Genomic DNA, 18,607 nt, shown 5'->3' with positions numbered 1-18,607 from the left:
GAACAGTAGGAGACAGGAGATAGATGGGGAACAGTAGGAGACAGGAGATAGATGGGGAACAGTAGGAGACAGGAGATAGATGGGGAACAGTAGGAGAGAGAAGATAGATGGGGAACAGTAGGAGACAGGAGATAGATGGGGAACAGTAGGAGACAGGAGATAGATGGGGAACAGTAGGAGACAGGAGATAGATGGGGAACAGTAGGAGAGAGAAGATAGATGGGGAACAGTAGGAGACAGGAGATAGATGGGGAACAGTAGGAGACAGGAGATAGATGGGGAACAGTAGGAGACAGGAGATAGATGGGGAACAGTAGGAGAGAGAAGATAGATGGGGAACAGTAGGAGACAGGAGATAGATGGGGAACAGTAGGAGACAGGAGATAGATGGGGAACAGTAGGAGACAGGAGATAGATGGGGAACAGTAGGAGAGAGAAGATAGATGGGGAACAGTAGGAGACAGGAGATAGATGGGGAACAGTAGGAGACAGGTGATAGATGGGGAACAGTAGGAGACAGGAGATAGATGGGGAACAGTAGGAGACAGGAGATAGATGGGGAAGCATAGGAGACAGTAGATAGATGGGGAACAGTACGAGACAGGAGATAGATGGGGAACAGTAGGAGAGAGAAGATAGATGGGGAAGCATAGGAGACAGGAGATAGATGGGGAACAGTAGGAGACAGGAGATAGATGGGGAAGCATAGGAGACAGGAGATAGATGGGGAACAGTAGGAGACAGGAGATAGATGGGGAACTGTAGGAGACAGGAGATAGATGGGGAAGCATAGGAGACAGGAGATAGATGGGGAACAGTAGGAGACAGGAGATAGATGGGGAACTGTAGGAGGGGGGACTGAATTGTGCATTGTTTTATCAGATAAAGAGGTTGAGAGGATGTAACAAAAAAGGAAATAAAATGTTTTATTTTTAGTAAACAAACAAAACAATGTAATGGTAAATTAATTTAAAGAAAGATTGTCCCCTCATCAGGGGGGCAGAAACCCTGTTTTAATTTCTGACGATGTCATTAATATTGTTATTCTCATAATAAATGATTAATATTAGAACTGCAGTTAGTTAGTCCTCCTGTTGTCATTGTTAATGGTACAGTTCACATCATTGTTATTACAAACATCGTCAACTTAGCGTTTCATTTTCCCGAGGCACAAAAGCTCCAGTAGTCCAGAGGGATAGCAGTCCAGCAGCAGTAGTCTGTCTGTCTGTCTGTCCATCGTCCTGTTAATTCCCTGCTACGTTAGAAGGGATTGTCTTTCTCTTGGTTCCCCCACATCCATTGACAAGAACAGCAGTCATTGTAGAGGGAGACATTTTAGCAGTTCTATTATTTCCAAGAGAGAGGTCCAAGTTTTGCCATGCTCGATTCAAAATGTTTTTATTCGTATACCTTTTATTCATTACAGAAGTCATTTAAGGTACACATATTGTTTTTGTTTCTTCTCTAGTCTTGTTGGGCAGTTGTTTTCCTTTGATGTCCATTGATTAGGACAATATATAAATGTTCCTCACATTCCAATGAGGAAGGGATGCCCACACTAAAGACCATTCTGTTTAGCAAAGCCCAAAGCCTCACTGGGAAACTGAGAATAGCCAATCTGACCCTTAACCCCTAAGGCTCTGTACCCTGTATAGGGATCCATCTCTAGGTCCTCTTTACGTCTTGGCAAAATCAAACAAACAACATTTGAGACAAGAAATAGACAGATCCATCAATATTCACAGTTTCCTTCTCGTGGGGACACACACTGGTTTTGAAGGAGATGGGAGTGGACCACAGTCCCACTCACCTCCATACAGATAATTAGCAGCTTGGGTACATTAGCTTAAAACATAGTAGCACATGTAGAAAATGACCTGGAGCAGGTAGAAAGGCAGGACATTCAGAATTTATAAAGCAGGATGTAAATAATGTAGAAATACTGTAAAGTAGGTAGAAGATGTATAACTAGCTCGGGGTCAATGTTACCTGAACATGGAGCAGAAGTGACCTAGTTATCATACTGTACCTGGAGCTGACTGGTCTGTTTGTGTGCTGCTCTTTCAATTGCTTTTTCTATAGTTTTCCATTACTTCTGCTAAGAAGTGAGCGTTGCACATTCCTGTTCTGATATGGAATTATGATTTATGACCGGGCATCTTCCTGCTTATCTCCCTGTTGATGAGCAATACCCTCGGATACCTTGGCGGCCCAATTCTATGGAGCAGCTATTGGCAATTCATGTAATAAAAAAACATTTGGCAAATAATATGAAACACAAGATTGGGCTAGACTTCTCTGTGATGGTTTCTTTCACCACGTCATCTATTTTCTATTTCGCCCCTCAATAAGGATTTATAAACTGTGAACTGATAATTAAAGCTGGCTCCAACACTTTTTCCTTCGAGTCTATCTGTCTCATAGCTACATTTCTGCGTTTGCAACGTCTCTTTTCCAAAAAAGTTTGGTTACCTGCGCTCCAGTAGAGTCGAAGACAGAACTCAGACAGAAAGAGGCCAAAACAACAGGAAATGACAACATAATGGCAACAGTGGCAGTGCAAGCGTGTTCTGTTTTCCTTTTGTCTTTCCTCACTCCCTGTCCCTCACACATCCCCGTCCCTCACACATCCCTGTCCCTCACACATCCCCGTCCCTCACACATCCCTGTCCCTCACACATCCCTGTCCCTCACACAGCATCGTGAGTCTTTTCACATTTCATGTTGATGATTGAAAGTCTGTTTCAGAGTCTAAACAGCGAAGCTCCCTACACAATGTTTTACACACACAACCACATACACACAAAGTACACACACACACAGGCCTTGTTGTGCAGGAGCTAGAGCAGGTCTGAGGACTGCACTGTTGTTGTTTAGCCAGTATCTATCCCCCCCCCCTCTAGGTCAGCGGAGAATATGGACAATGGTCATGGGCAACAAAGCTCCCAGTATGGTGCTGAGATGCACTAAGGGCTGGGAGAACATGGCCCTATTGGTGGCTTGTTGCACCCCACTAGGGGGGCGAACAGTGGTCCGGGGAGGGCACTTATGCTTCCTCCGCGTGATGGTGCCATCCGGGGACGTGTGGTCATATTTGCCCCCTTCAAAATCAGGCAAGGAATATTCTTTATCGGCCATCTCCTTTAAGGTATGCACCTCGTTCTGCCCTTTCCCCTTGCCTCCCCTGACGCGCTGGCGGGTGCAGTTCCGAGCACGGCCTGGCCGCTGAGGGGGTGCCACCCCAGGCTGTCCCTCTGATCCCGGCGCCTCCCCGCTTATGGACGGGGGCGGATGGGGCAGAGGCGAAGGCGGTGAGGGGTAGTATGGCGCCTCGTGGTGAGGGCTGTGGGGGTGGGAGTGAGGCGGTGGCACCGGGTGTGGCTCATTCTTCAGAGACACCTTATCAGTCCCGGCCCAGGTCTTGCTCTGGTGCAGGGACTCAGAGCCAGAGCAGTTGGGGAAGTCCTCCTTGCGGAGCTGCTTGAGGTCCTTCCCAGCCACCTCGGCCGGGGCCTGACAGCCTACGGACGAAGTAGAACCTCTGAAGCGTTTGAGCCAGTCCCACAGCGACAGGGCCTTGCAATCACACTCCCAGGGGTTGTCGTTGAGGCGCAGGTACTCCAGGGCAGGCAGCAGTGCCAGGCAGTCTCCAGACAGCTCGGTCAGTGAGTTGTTGAACAGGTAGAGGGTGGTGAGGCGACGCAGGTCGTGGAAGGCCAGGCGGTCCACCCACTGCAGCTGGTTGTGGTGCAGCAGCAGGCGGTCCAGGGCCCCCAGCCCCCGGAAGGTGTTCTGGTGCAGCGACCACAGACGGTTCCCATGCAGGAACAGGTGGCTCAGGTTGTGGAGGTCCACAAAGATGTCATCCTGCAGGAATTCCAGGTGATTATCCTGAGAACAGCCAAACACAGCAACATGGAGAGGTTATACACCTTCAGTACTCTGTAACACTGTACCTACCAACATGTTGTTTGGTTATAAGGTATGTGGCTACTATAAAGTAGGACAGAGAAACCACAGCTTAACAGCACTGGGTATATATTACCGTTCAAAAGTTTTGGGTCACTTAGAAATATCCTTGTTTTTGAAAGAAAAGCACGTTTTTTGGCCATGAAAATAAAATAGATCAGAAATACAGTGTAGACATTGTTAATGTTGTAAATGACTGTTGTAGCTGGAAATGACAGATTGTTTTATGGAATATCAACATAGGTGTACAGAGGCCCATTATCAGCAACCATCACTCCTGTGTTTCAATGGCACGTTGTGTTATCTAATCCAAGTTTAGCATTTTAAAAGGCTAATTGATCAACAGAAAACCCTTTTGCAATTATGTTAGCACAGATGAAAACTGTTCTGATTAAAGAAGCAATAAAACTGGCCTTCTTTAGACTAGTTGAGTATCTGGAGCATCAGCATTTGTGGGTTCGATTACAGGCTCAAAATGGCCAGAAACAAAGACTTTCTTCTGAAACTCGTCAGTCTATTCTTATTCTGAGAAATGAAGGCTATTCCATGCGAGAAATTGCCAAGAAACGGAAGATCTCATGCAACACTGTGTACTACTCCCTTCACAGAACAGTGCAAACGGGCTCTAACCAGAATAGAAAGAGGAGTGGGAGGCCACGGTGCATAACTGAGCGAAAGGACAAGTATATTAGAGTGTCTAGTTTGAGAAACAGACACCTCACAATTCCTCAACTGGCAGCTTCATTAAATAGTATCCGCAAAACACCAGTCTCAACGTTAACAGTGAAGAGGCAGAGTTCCTCTGTCCAGTGTCTGTGTAATTTTGTCCATCTTAATCTTTTATTTGTATTGGCCAGTCTAAGATCTGGCTTTTTCTTTACAACTCTGCCTAGAAGGCCAGCATCCCAGAGTCGCCTCTTCACTGTTAATTGCAAAAGGGTTTTCTAATGATCAATTACTCTTTTAAAATGATCAACTTGGATTAGCTAACACAACGTGCCATTGGAACACAGGAGTGATGGTTGCTGATAATGGGCCTCTGTACACCTATGTAGATATTCCATAAAAAATCTGCCGTTTCCAGCTACAATAGTAATTTACGACATGAACAATGTCTACACTGTATTTCTGATCAATTTGATAAAAAAAATAGCTTTTCTTTGGAAAAACAAGAACATTTCTAAATTATCCCAAACTTTTGAACGGTAGTGAATAAATGTATATATATTTTTCGAATTATAATTTATAATGCAGAATCGTTTCATTTGACTCAGAGTGCCATAGAGCCCCAGTGTACCTGTAGGTAGAGATACTGCAGGTTGCGTAGCCCCTGGAAGATGTTACTGGGCAGCGCACTGAGCCCACAGCGGTACAGGTGCAGAGCATGGAGCCGGCCCAGCCCATGGAAGGTGTCTGCAGCCAGGGAACGCAGGTGACGGTTGTCCCCCAGGTCCAGCTCCTCCAGCTGGGCGAAGCCGTGGAAGGTGGAGGGCTCGATGTAGGTGATGTTGTTGGAGTAGATCCACAGTGTGACCGTGGTGGGGCTGAAGTGGCCCTGCAGCAGCCGGTGGATCTTGTTGTTCTGCAGGAAGATGCGCTCGCTGTGCGGGGGAATGCCTTCGGGGACGGACAGGAAGTTGTGTGCCTGGCAGCTGACAGTACTGGGCGCGGTGTAGCAGATACAGTGGTGTGGGCAGGACCAGGAAAGCTCCAAACCACAGAGAACCAGCAGGAACTCTAGCCCGCAGCCTGGAGAGAGGACAGAGAGAGGAACATGTATAAGAGGACATAGCTACATTTACTACTATGATTCTGAATTTAAATTCTGCCGTCTGACTTTGATGTTCACTTCGGAACTTGAAAGGAAAGAAGAATGGTTTTTGGAATATTATTTTCAATGAAGTCGAGAAAGATATATTGGGGGAGAGGAGAAATACTGTAAGTGGAATCAAAGTGATAAAAGAGTGAGATATTGACTAGGAAGACCGAAGGGCAAGGGGGTAGGATGATAAAGGAGATGGGAGATATGGAGACAGCCAGGTCAGGAGTAAACAGTGTGAGAGATGATGTAGGGAGGCCAGACCAGAGAGAGACTGTCAGATATATCTATATTACAGAGTAAAACGTATTCTGTCCTGATAGATGACTCATGCCACGTGACCTGTTGCTATCATAGATTTTCTGGCTTCACGGAGTGACATTGGGCCTTTGAGGAATTCTGCTGCTATTGAGCCACTCAATACAAATGTGGACATTGCATTACTCTCTTGGCTCAGTATCCACAACTCCAAATCCTCTGGTGTCTAAGTCGGTTCCAGAATGAGGCCTGTGTTGCTCTTAGAGTCTGTTCAAGATCAGTCCAAACAATAACATGAGCTTCAGTTGTACGCTGCATTTAGTTTCTCAGGAAGTCTGATTGGATCTATATTACAGGTACGCCTCCTGCACACACAACATTTGTTTTCTCAGTTTTCCAATATTTTCTCACCTCTGGGAGATAGTAGTCATAAGAGGAAGTTAATCTGTGTCTGTCAGCTCACTACAACTCCACTATACTCAGAACCATAGTCAGAGAGAGAGAGAGAGTGACGTGTGTGTGTGTGTGTGTGTGTGTGTTGTAAATCCCCTCTCATTAACCAGTCCTTTACTGCAATGATTAGAAAATACTTGTCAAAGCACACCTGTGAAAGCAGGGGGGATAAATGGGGTGTGGAATGCTCACTTAAATTTATGTTAAGTTTCTCAGAGACAGTCAGACTTCCTGCTGTTTGGTGACACGCTTCCATGGCCCCGTAGTGTGACTTATCCATCTGCTGATCTACAGGGGGAATCAACCAACAGGAGAAAAGCAGGAGTCTATCCCCTCGTAATGACATTTGACAAGCGGTGGCTGTGTTCCCTTCAATTTATTATTCAAGGCATCATGGCACTCATTCACTCCCTCTAATCGATACGTTTCTGTTGCCTTTTAACTCGCTGCTACCTCATCCCAGGGCTGCTACACTGGAATTCAGGAGCAGGGAAAGTCTCTTTAAGGACAGGAGACAGCATAGACAGATGTATGTATCTGAATATTCCTCCTCCTCCCCAAAGTGTGTTGAAGCTGTGACATTCAGCGTCTGACTTCACAGACCTTCTCAGTGTGTCGGGTCTGGTGACCGTAGCGGAGAAGAGGAAAGGAGTGGTGTGCCGTGTATCATGCTACTTGAACAGGGGCAGAAGCCTCTCCGCTCCCCAGAGCAGGCCCTGTAATCCTGTTTGTCAACTCTGCAGCTGGGTGACAACCAACTAACAATGCATCCTCCCAATCCACCATGCAAACATGCTCCCGAATACAGGTCCTCTCTAGGTTGAACTGTGTATAAAACTACACTGATTACAAGATTTGGAAGAGTCCTTGATAGTCATGTGTCGTACACAGATGCATTTGGTGCCATAGTGCCGGAGGGGAAAGGACTATGCACTTTGGTCGGGGGACACGGCACAGCCACTGCCATCTCTGCCCTTGCACGAGAGTGGAATCAGTGTCGGGACGCATTACATGGTTCACTGCATTGGGGCACACATATCCCACTACTGTAGGCCTGCCAGTAAAGCACTATACAGGGACCTATCACAAAGCCAAGAGGAATGTCTTAGACGAAAACAAGAGGATTACAAAAAGGACAAAACTAGAAAGGGTTATTCTTATTCCTTTCTCTAAAATGTATTCAATTGTTGTGAGAGGATCAAATAGTGGTCACTTTACTTCCACATTACATTCCACTCTTTTTCAGTTTGTTTTATTTCTCTCTCCCTATTTTCTCTTTCACTATTCTATTTACAAGGAGATGTATTGAACATGGCACTTGACTAAACGAGTAGAAACATGCTGGATGCTCCCGGGAAATAAAGGTTGGGAGGATGTATCAAACAAATACACAGACTCAGACACAGTCAATGGATCACCCTGTTTAAGGAATATTTCAATGTATCACATTGCCGCCTATTTGAAAAACAGCTTTATATTCATACTATTGACATCTTTCCTATTTACCAACTGTTCTTTGGCTCGCCTTTTCCCATTTTAATGTATACTGTACTTCATACACATGGTATTGGCATTGATCTCCTGACACAAACAGCACTGTTTATGTCATACTACAGTTTCACCCTGCTCCACTTTGTGGACTACACTGCTTTTGGATGCTATTTACTTAAGAGAAACTATGTTCAAGCTATGAATCATTGAATGGCCCAGGTAGATGGTTTCCTTATCTGTTCCATTATCCATCCAGTACCTCTTCCTTTCACCTCTCAGAGCTGCCGTCACACTCAGGCCTGTGATTCAACTTTTCCGTGCCTTGCTTTTTTAAATGCACATTTTGCTTTGTGCATGTCTTTAATAGAACTTGGTATCAACCATGACACTGGAAAATGATGAGAGTGAGATAAAGTGAGGGGGGGGGGGGGGTGCGTAGATCCTACTTAGATAGGGACAGAATTTGAATCGGGCCCAGATGCTAATCAAGCTTTATATGGAAAGATCCCCCTCCCTCCCCATATCTCCTCTGTCTTCCCCCTCCCCTCTCCGTCGTCTCCCCCCCTTCCCCAGCATGTCAGGACCCAGTAATTAATTCTTTACTCAGAATAATCTACCATCTTATTCATTTTCTCTATCCACGCCTTAGATAATGTGTAGAGAAAACCAAACAGTACAGTAGAGTGTCTTAACATTATATCTCCTGTCCTCTCCTTTCACAACCTCTCCTTGGACCAGGATCTGTTCCTGTTTAGCATCCCTCCCCTCCTGTAGCAGGGGAAACAGCAGCTGTTGATGTAGATGCCATGGAGCTGCTTAAAATAACCACTAATCTTGTCTGTGTCTCCAGTGTGAGAGACGGTAGGGAACGTGTGAGCTCCACCCTCGCCCTACTTTCAGGGCACAGCGGCATACTACGGCACAGTGGCATGGCACGGCGGCTGTCTCCTCCGCAGCTGGCATCAGCTAGACTTTTTCCACTAGAGACCATGTGCTTCCACCTCACTGATCTCATCACCCCCCGAGCCATTGTGGATACACAACATGCATTCACACACAACAGGTAGATAAAAAAGGTTGTCTAGGAATGACTGAGACAGATCACGTAGTTATAGTCAGAGTTGAGAAATGTTTGTTAGGTGAGCTATTGACAGACAGATTGATTTAAACTGAGAGGAGGTACATGAGGACGGTGTAGTGCAGCCGTCATCAAATAAAAATGTAAGAAATGAATGTTTCATAATCATAACGGCATTGTTTGCTCACACAATAAGCCATTCAGCCTAAGTTGTATTATTTAAATAGCGTTGGACACACAAGCAGAATAAAAGAGGTTCTGAAAGAGAGATAATATATTTCTGGAAATGCGGCACCGCAGCTATTTCTGGTGCTGACTCTCTCCCTCCCCCCTCCCTACTGACTCCACCCTCCTAGGACCAGTCTCTCTCTCCACCCTCACAGGACCAGTCTCTCTCTCTACCCTCACAGGGCCCGTCTCTCTCTCCACCCTCACAGGACCAGTCTCTATCTCCACCCTCCTAGGACTAGTCTCTCTCTCCACCCTCACATGACCAGTCTCTCTCTCCACCCTCACAGGACCAGTCTCTCTCCCCACCAACACAGGACCAGTCTCTCTCCCCACCCTCACAGGGCCCGTCTCTCTCCCCACCCTCCCAGGCCCATCTCTCCCCCTACCCTCCCCACCCAGCTGATGAGAGATGCTGTTAATAGTTCGTTACTGGGGAGAATGATTTAACAGCCCGCTATTGGTCCTGACGGTTGACCATGTGACCCCGCGGTCACCCAGTCCCTTTATTCCTAGTCGTCACCGAGGGGAAAATAGATAAATAAATGAAGAAAATAAAATGGTTCTGGTCCCTAGACAGTGAGAAGTGACTGTGTAGAATATCAATGAAACATAGTTCACACTAAATTTGCCCTCATGAATAACACATCTCTGCTAATAGGAAGGGATCGGTCTGCCTGTCTCTCTACCCACCATTACACTGGACAAACTCAATTTCCTGTTTCTCTCCAAGGACCCTTGATAAGCGTCCCCTGCTATTGCCTGACCATAAATCACGGCTTAGCCTGATTTCCTCCATAAAGGTGTTTACAGTCATGGTCATAGATACACAGCGAGTTGGACCACTTTAATAATGGCAAAGCAATAAACTAAGCTATTGATTGAACAGGCTCATTCTTAGCTGTAGAGCGTCAGCTGAAAAACATGGAGGGAAAGAAAGGCTCTGTATATAATTAGCACTCTGTGGAGCTCCGTGATGTTCTGCTTTGATAAGACATTGTGTAGGTGAATCTGTTTTTCTTTAATGAAAGTGACTGTGTACTGCACTGCTTATGTAATCATCATATTTTAATAGCATATCATTATTACTGACTGCTCAGTCAGTGGCATCATACGTGGGTCAGTTGACGTCGTGGTGAACAGTGAACAGGCTGCAGTAGCAGGATGCTCCTGATAAAGAACTGTGTTACACTCTAATCTTCCAGTAATTTCCTCCTAGTGACAGCTCTAGAACACATGACAAATGGCTTCCTAGGGTCCGAGAGGGCGCGTGTTAGTTTGACCATTCCCAACCCAGTGACAGAGTAGCAAGTGTAGGCTCCATGATCCCCACACTTCACGAATGCTGTGAGGACTGAGTCTGTAGAGGGCTACTACTGAATCACTGACCAGAGGATAAAGAAGCACTCACATTACTCAGTAGTCTGCCTATTACCCTGTAGTCTGCCTATTACCCTGTAGTCTGCCCATTACCCTGTAGTCTGCCCATTACCCTGTAGTCTGCCTATTACCCTGTAGTCTGCCTATTACCCTGTAGTCTGCCCATTACCCTGTAGTCTGCCCATTACCCTGTAGTCTGCCTATTACCCTGTAGTCTGCCCATTACCCTGTAGTTTTCCCATTACCCTGTAGTTTTCCCATTACCCTGTAGTTTTCCCATTACCCTGTAGTCTGCCCATTACCCTGTAGTCTGCCCATTACCCTGTAGTTTTCCCATTACCCTGTAGTTTGCTCATCACCCTGTAGTTTTCCCATTACCCTGTAGTTTTCCCATTACCCTGTAGTTTTCCCATTACCCTGTAGTTTGCCCATCTTCCTGTAGTTTGCCCATCTTCCTGTCGTTTTCCCATTAACCTGTAGTTTGCCCATCACCCTGTAGTTTCCCATTACCCTGTAGTTTTCCCATCATTCCGTAGTTTGCCCATTACCCTGTAGTTTGCCCACCACCCTGTAGTTTGCCCATCATCCTGTAGTTTTCCCATTACCCTGTAGTTTTACCATCATCCTGTAGTTTCCCCATTACCCTGTAGTTTGCCCACCATCCTGTAGTTTTCCCATTACCCTGTAGTTTGCCCACCATCCTGTAGTTTTCCCATTACCCTGTAGTTTTCCCATCATCCTGTAGTTTTCCCATTACCCTGTAGTTTGCCCACCATCCTGTAGTTTGCCCACCATCTTGTAGTTTTCCCATCATCCTGTAGTTTTCCCATCATCCTGTAGTTTTCCCATTACCCTGTAGTTTTCCCATCACCCTGTAGTTTGCCCACCATCCTGTAGTTTGCCCACCATCCTGTAGTTATCCCATCATCCTGTAGTTTTCCCATTGCCCTGTAGTTTGCCCACCATCCTGTAGTTTGCCCACCATCCTGTAGTTTTCCCATTACCCTGTAGTTTCCCATTACCCTGTAGTTTTCCCATTACCCTGTAGTTTTCCCATCATCATGTAGTTTTCCCATTACCCTGTAGTTTTCCCATCATCATGTAGTTTTCCCCATTACCCTGTAGTTTTCCCATTATCCTGTAGTTTTCCCATTACCCTGTAGTTTTCCTATCATCCTGTAGTTTCCCCATCATCCTGTAGTTTCCCCACCATCCTGTAGTTTGCCCATCATACTGTAGCTTGCCCATCATACTGTAGCTTGCCCATTACCCTGTAGTTTTCTCTCTGTGATCTGTTGACTAGATCCTAGTGGTCATTTAAATGATTGCTGTTATTTTCATCCAGCATCTCAAGCTTGAGGATAGATAAGGGTAACACTTAGAAATCAGCATATTCATGATGTGAAAATGATAGGCCTAGATAGTGGATAAGAGGGAATGGGAGGCTGGGTACCAATGGCAGAGAAATGACATTCACTGAAGAGAACCTCTTAGTATCCTCCCTCTCTTATGTCTTAATGATCAGAGTGGGAGTGTAAGGTAAAGGAACTGATTGATTCATGTGGTATGATGTCGTCCAGTGTGTGGGCCACGATCAACGCTCCCATCACATGCAAGCACACTGGCGTCAGGCAGAGTGGTCTCCTCAACTGAACTGAAGGTACCTGCGACTGAGAGGTCTCCTCTGCTGAACTCAAGGTACGTATGACTGAGAGGTCTCCTCTGCTGAACTCAAGGTACCTATGACTGAGAGGTCTCCTCTGCTGAACTGAAGGTACCTGTGACTGAGAGGTCTCGTCAGCTGAACTCAAGGTACCTACGACTGAGAGGTCTCCTCTGCTGAACTGAAGGTACCTGCGACTGAGAGGTCTCCTCTGCTGAACTGAAGGTACATGCGACTGAGAGGTCTCCTCTGCTGAACTGAAGGTACATGCGACTGAGAGGTCTCCTCTGCTGAACTGAAGGTACATGCGACTGAGAGGTCTCCTCTGCTGAACTGAAGGTACATGCGACTGAGAGGTCTCCTCTGCTGAACTGAAGGTACCTGCGACTGAGAGGTCTCGTCCCCTGAACTGGAGGTACCTGCGACAGAGAGGTCTCGTCAGCTGAAATGAGCAGAGGCCTGATGAAGATTACAAAGACAGCTCTGTGTCTCGACGCATAAACAAATAAACAGAGAGAGAACATGAGAGAGAAGAAGGGAGAGACGATGACACAAGTGACAGCAGCGTTTTTAAAGTTGAGGAATCAGATGCTCCAAAAACATAAGCCAGGCACCATATGGAGCATGTAGGGAATAAAGGGGAGGATTTGTGGGAGAGTGTGAGTATGAATAAAGGAAAGGCCGTTAGTTATTAAGATGGAATTTAAAGGTGCAGTGAGGCAGAAACAGAGGCGGGCAGGCTGAGCCAACCACAGCTGTTTAATACCTGCAATTGAATTAACACACTCTAATGGAAGTCTTTTAGATGGTAGTTATTTTTGCATTATTATATTCACACAATATTGACTGCCTCATTGTCCCAGGTAGAGGTTTTAGCTCCACACCTAGCTTCCCACTGCTGACTGGGTGATGAAGTGTGTGAGAGTGCAGTGGCAACACTCAACTAGCCCAATGCTCTAGGATGAAGCCATGCTATCAGCCACAAACTACATTCATTTTTCATGACAGCATGAAGCTAAATGATTCAAACGCATTGCGTTCCCTGTGGCGGTATCACACTGCAACCGGCCAATCGAAACGAATGGCTTGACCAAGCCCATATAAATCATCTACTGTGTAGATATATGTACTTCATACATTTCCTGAAAAGTGATACAGGGAATGTCCTTTAATTCTCATATTGTGTGAGCACTGTGAGCACTGTGAGCACTGATAGTTGGGTTTCAGTGTTGGGAGTGAGTTGATGACGTAGAAGTAGTTTGTTCCCTGTGCAGAGTCATATGGTAGGGTCTAAGGCACGATGGGGACAGGGGCATGGTGGACATAGAAATAAATCAGTTTACCAGCCAAATTGCCAAGATTAGAGGTTCCAATATGTAGATGTAGGGTTGTTGGCCATTCACCACTGTAGCTTTAAGCTTGTTTCCGGCCCATAGACCAGTCAGCTTGAATACTAAGCATAATGTGACTGCCTGTGAGCAATTTACTCTATGAATAAGCAATGTCCCCACTAACATGAATTTTTCCCATGTTAAATACCACATTTATGCCCAGCCTGGATCCCTGATTGGTTACTGAGTTGTTACTTGGTTACCGAGCAGTAAAAAGAGCAATTTGTGTTAGCGAGTGTTCCGTGAACCATTACACAACCTGTACACAATCACTTCCAACCATTCCTCTCTATAGAATGGAGAGACTTCTAAAGGTGCTATGTTCTAACATCCTCCACCTACACAACACCTGAAGCAAGTGCCTTCCAGTCATACATAGAGAGTTGGGCCAATACGGTTTTCTCCTCCATAGCTGTTTCTAAGTGATAAATGACGCTTCTGCGTTGTGCTTTTTATTTCTGATAGTATTCTAAACCTATGAAGATGTCCAGTGAAAACAGATATGCAATTTTGTTGACACCACAGTACCAACACCACAGTACCAACACCACAGTACCAACACTACAGTACCAACTTGGATACACATTATTCCGAATGCAAGTGTCTTCACTGACATTTTCAACCTCTCCCTGACTGAGTCTGTAATGCCTACATGTTTCAAGCAGGCCACCACAGTCCCTGTGCCCAAGGAAGTGAAGGTAACCTGCCTAAATGATTACCGCCTGTAGCACTCACGTCGGTAGCCATGAAGTGCTTTGAACAGCTGGTCATGGCTCACATCAACAGCATCCTCCCAGATACCCTAGACCCACTCCAATTCGCTCCAATTTGCATACAGATGACACCATCTCAATCTCACTCCACACTGCCCTTTCCCACCTGGACAAAAGGAACACCTATGTGAGAATGCTGTTCATTGACTACAGTTCAGCATTCAACACCATAGTACCCACAAAGCTCATCACTAAGCTAAGGACTCTGGGACTAAACACCTCCCTCTGCAACTGGAGACTTGGACTTCCTGATCTTGGACTTCCTGACGTGCTGCCCCCAGGTGGTAAGTGTAGACAACAACACGCCTGCCACGCTGATCCTCAACACAGGGGCCCCTCAGAGGTGTGTACTTAGTCCCCTCCTGTACTTACTGTTCACCCACGACTGCGTGGCCAAACACGACTCCAACACCATCATTAAGTTTGCTGACGGCACAACAGTGGAAGGCCTGATCACCAACAATGACGAGACAGCCTATAGGGAGGAGGTCAGAGACCTGGCAGTGTGGTGCCAGGACAACAACCCCTCCCTCCATGTGAGCAAGACAAAGGAGCTGATCGTGGATTACAGGAAAAGGCGGCCCAAACAGGCCCCCTTTAACATCAACGGAGCTGTAGTAGAGCAGGTCGAGAGTTTCAAGTTCCTTGGTGTCCACCTCACCAACGAACTATCATGGTCCAAACACACCAAGACAGTTGTGAAGAGGGCATGACAAAACCTTTTCCCCTTCAGGAGACTAAAAAGATTTGACATGGGTGCCTAGTTCATTAATACATTTTCAAGTTCATAAGCCATAAGCCAAAAGACTACTGAACAATTAATCAAATGGCCACTGGGCTATTTACATTGACCCCCCCCCCCATTTGTTTTGTACACTGCTGCTACTCGCTGTTTATTATCTATGCATCGTCACTTCATCCCTACCTACATGTACAAATTACCTTAACTAACCTGTACCCCCGCACACTGACTCGGTACCAGTACCTCCTGTATATAGCATCATTATTGTTATGTTATTGTGTTACTTTTTATTTAATTTTTTACTTTGTTTTATTTGGTAAATATTTTCTCAACTTTCTTGAACTGCACTGTTGGTTAAGGACTTCCGGCGCCGACAGAGATGGCCGCCTCGCTTCGCGTTCCTAGGAAACTATGCAGTTTTTTGTTTTTTGACGTGTTATTTCTTACATTGGTACCCCAGGTCATCTTAGGTTTCATTACATACAGTCGAGAAGAACTACTGAACATAAGAGCAGTGTCAACTCACCATCAGTACGACCAAGAATATGACTTTTGCGAATTGGATGTCCAGTCTCTTGACAACAAGGTTGATGAAATCCGAGTAAGGGTAGCATTCCAGAGGGATATCAGAGACTGTAACGTTCTTTGCTTCACGGAAACATGGCTCACTGGAAAGACGCTATCGGAGACGGTGCAGCCAGCTGGTTTCTCCACGCATCGCGCCGACAGAAACAAACATCTTTCTGGTAAGAAGAGGGGCGGGGGCGTATGCTTTATGGTTAACGGGACGTGGTGTGGCCAAAACAACATACAGGAACTCAAGTCCTTCTGTTCACCTGATTTAGAATTCCTCACAATCAAATGTAGACCGCATTATCTACCAAGGGAATTCTCTTCGATTATAATCACAGCCGTAGATATTCCCCCCCAAGCAGACACATCGATGGCTCTGAACTAACTTTATTTGACTCTTTGCAAACTGGAATCCATATATCCGGAGGCTGCATTCATTGTAGCTGGGGATTTTAACAAGGTCAATCTGAAAACAAGACTCCCTACATTTTATCAGCATATCGATTGCGCAACCAGGGCGGGAAAAACCTTGGATCATTGCTATTCCCACTTCCGCGACGCATATAAGGCCCTGCCCCGCCCTCCTTTCGGAAAAGCTGACCACGACTCCATTTTGTTGATCCCTGCCTACAGACAGAAACTAAAACAAGAAGCTCCCGCGCTGAGGTCTGTTCAACGCTGGTCCGACCAATCTGATTCCACACTCCAAGACTGCTTCCATCACGTGGACTGGGATATGTTCCGTATTGCGTCAGACGACAACATTGACGAATACGCTGATTCGGTGTGCGAGTTCATTTGAACGTGCGTTGAAGATGTCATTCCCATAACAACAATTAAAACATTCCCAAACCAGAAACCGTGGATTGATGGCAGCATTCGCGTGAAACTGAAAGCGCGAAACACTGCTTTTAATCAGGGCAAGGTGACTGGAAACATGACCGAATACAAACAGTGTAACTATTCCCTCCGCAAGGCAATCAAACAAGCTAAGCGTCAGTATAGAGACAAAGTAGAATCTCAATTCAACAGCTCAGACACAAGAGGTATGTGGCAGGGTCTACAGTCAATCACGGATTACAAAAAGAAAACCAGCCCCGTCACGGACCAGGATGTCTTGCTCCCAGGCAGACTAAATAACTTTTTTGCCCGCTTTGAGGACAATACAGTGCCACTGACACTGCCCGCAACTAAAACATGCGGACTCTCCTTCACTGCAGCCGACGTGAGGAAAACATTTAAACGTGTCAACCCTCGCAAGGCTGCATGCCCAGACGGCATCCCCAGTCGCGCCCTCAGAGCATGCGCAGACCAGCTGGCTGGTGTGTTTACGGACATATTCAATCAATCCCTATCCCAGTCTGTTGTTCCCACTTGCTTCAAGAGGGCCACCATTGTTCCTGTTCCCAAGAAAGCTAAGGTAACTGAGCTAAAGACTACTGCCCCGTAGCACTCACTTCCGTCATCATGAAGTGCTTTGAGAGACTAGTCAAGGACCATATCACCTCCACCCTACCTGACACCCTAGACCCACTCCAATTTGCTTACCGCCCAAATAGGTCCACAGACGATGCAATCTCAACCACACTGCACACTGCCCTAACCCATCTGGACAAGAGGAATACCTATGTGAGAATGCTGTTCATCGACTACAGCTCGGCATTTAACACCATAGTGCCCTCCAAGCTCGTCATCAAGCTCGAGACCCTGGATCTCGACCCCGCCCTGTGCAACTGGGTACTGGACTTCCTGACGGGCCGCCCCCAGGTGGTGAGGGTAGGCAACAACATCTCCACCCCGCTGATCCTCAACACTGGGGCCCCACAAGGGTGCGTTCTGAGCCCTCTCCTGTACTCCTTGTTCACCCACGACTGCGTGGCCACGCACGCCTCCAACTCAATCATCAAGTTTGCGGACGACACAACAGTGGTAGGCTTGATTACCAACAACGACGAGACGGCCTACAGGGAGGAGGTGAGGGCCCTCGTAGTGTGGTGTCAGGAAAATAACCTCACACTCAACGTCAACAAAACTAAGGAGATGATTGTGGACTTCAGGAAACAGCAGAGGGAACACCCCCTTATCCACATCGATGGAACAGTAGTGGAGAGGGTAGTAAGTTTTAAGTTCCTCGGCGTACACATCACAGACAAACTGAATTGGTCCACCCACACAGACAGCATCGTGAAGAAGGCGCAGCAGGAGGCTGAAGAAATTCGGCTTGTCACCAAAAGCACTCACAAACTTCTACAGATGCACAATCGAGAGCATCCTGTCGGGCTGTATCACCGCCTGGTACGGCAACTGCTCCGCCCACAACCGTAAGGCTCTCCAGAGGGTAATGAGGTCTGCACAACGCATCACCGGGGGCAAACTACCTGCCCTCCAGGACACCTACACCACCCGATGTTACAGGAAGGCCATAAAGATCATCAAGGACAGCAACCACCCGAGCCACTGCCTGTTCACCCCGCTATCATCCAGAAGGCGAGGTCAGTACAGGTGCATCAAAGCTGGGACCGAGAGACTGAAAAACAGCTTCTATCTCAAGGCCATCAGACTGTTAAACAGCCACCACTAACATTGAGTGGCTGCTGCCAACACACTGACTCAACTCCAGCCACTTTAATAATGGGAATTGATGTAAAATATATCACTAGCCACTTTAAACAATGCTACCTAATATAATGTTTACATACCCTACATTATTCATCTCATATATATATACTGTACTCTATATCATCTACTGCATCCTTATGTAATACATGTATCACTAGCTACCTAATATA

The 18,607-nt window shown here is 46.4% G+C and overlaps 1 protein-coding gene across 1 annotated transcript in view; it reads right to left on the bottom strand.

Moving 5' to 3' along the window:
- Positions 1-736: 736 nt before the first annotated feature.
- The window catches only part of LOC109886929 (reticulon-4 receptor-like 1), a 236,259-nt gene continuing 218,388 nt past the window's right edge, over positions 737-18,607 (bottom strand). The window contains exons 2-3 of the mRNA XM_031795781.1: positions 5,267-5,718; positions 737-3,891 (exon numbers count right to left, since the gene is read on the bottom strand). Coding sequence (XP_031651641.1) covers positions 2,905-3,891; positions 5,267-5,718 — 1,439 coding nt within the window. The 3' untranslated portion in view covers positions 737-2,904. The remainder of the gene's footprint in view (positions 3,892-5,266; positions 5,719-18,607) is intronic.

Source organism: Oncorhynchus kisutch, linkage group LG18 (genome assembly GCF_002021735.2).
Source record: "Oncorhynchus kisutch isolate 150728-3 linkage group LG18, Okis_V2, whole genome shotgun sequence".
NCBI lineage: Eukaryota > Metazoa > Chordata > Actinopteri > Salmoniformes > Salmonidae > Oncorhynchus > Oncorhynchus kisutch.
This window is presented reverse-complemented; position numbering and strand designations above follow the sequence as displayed.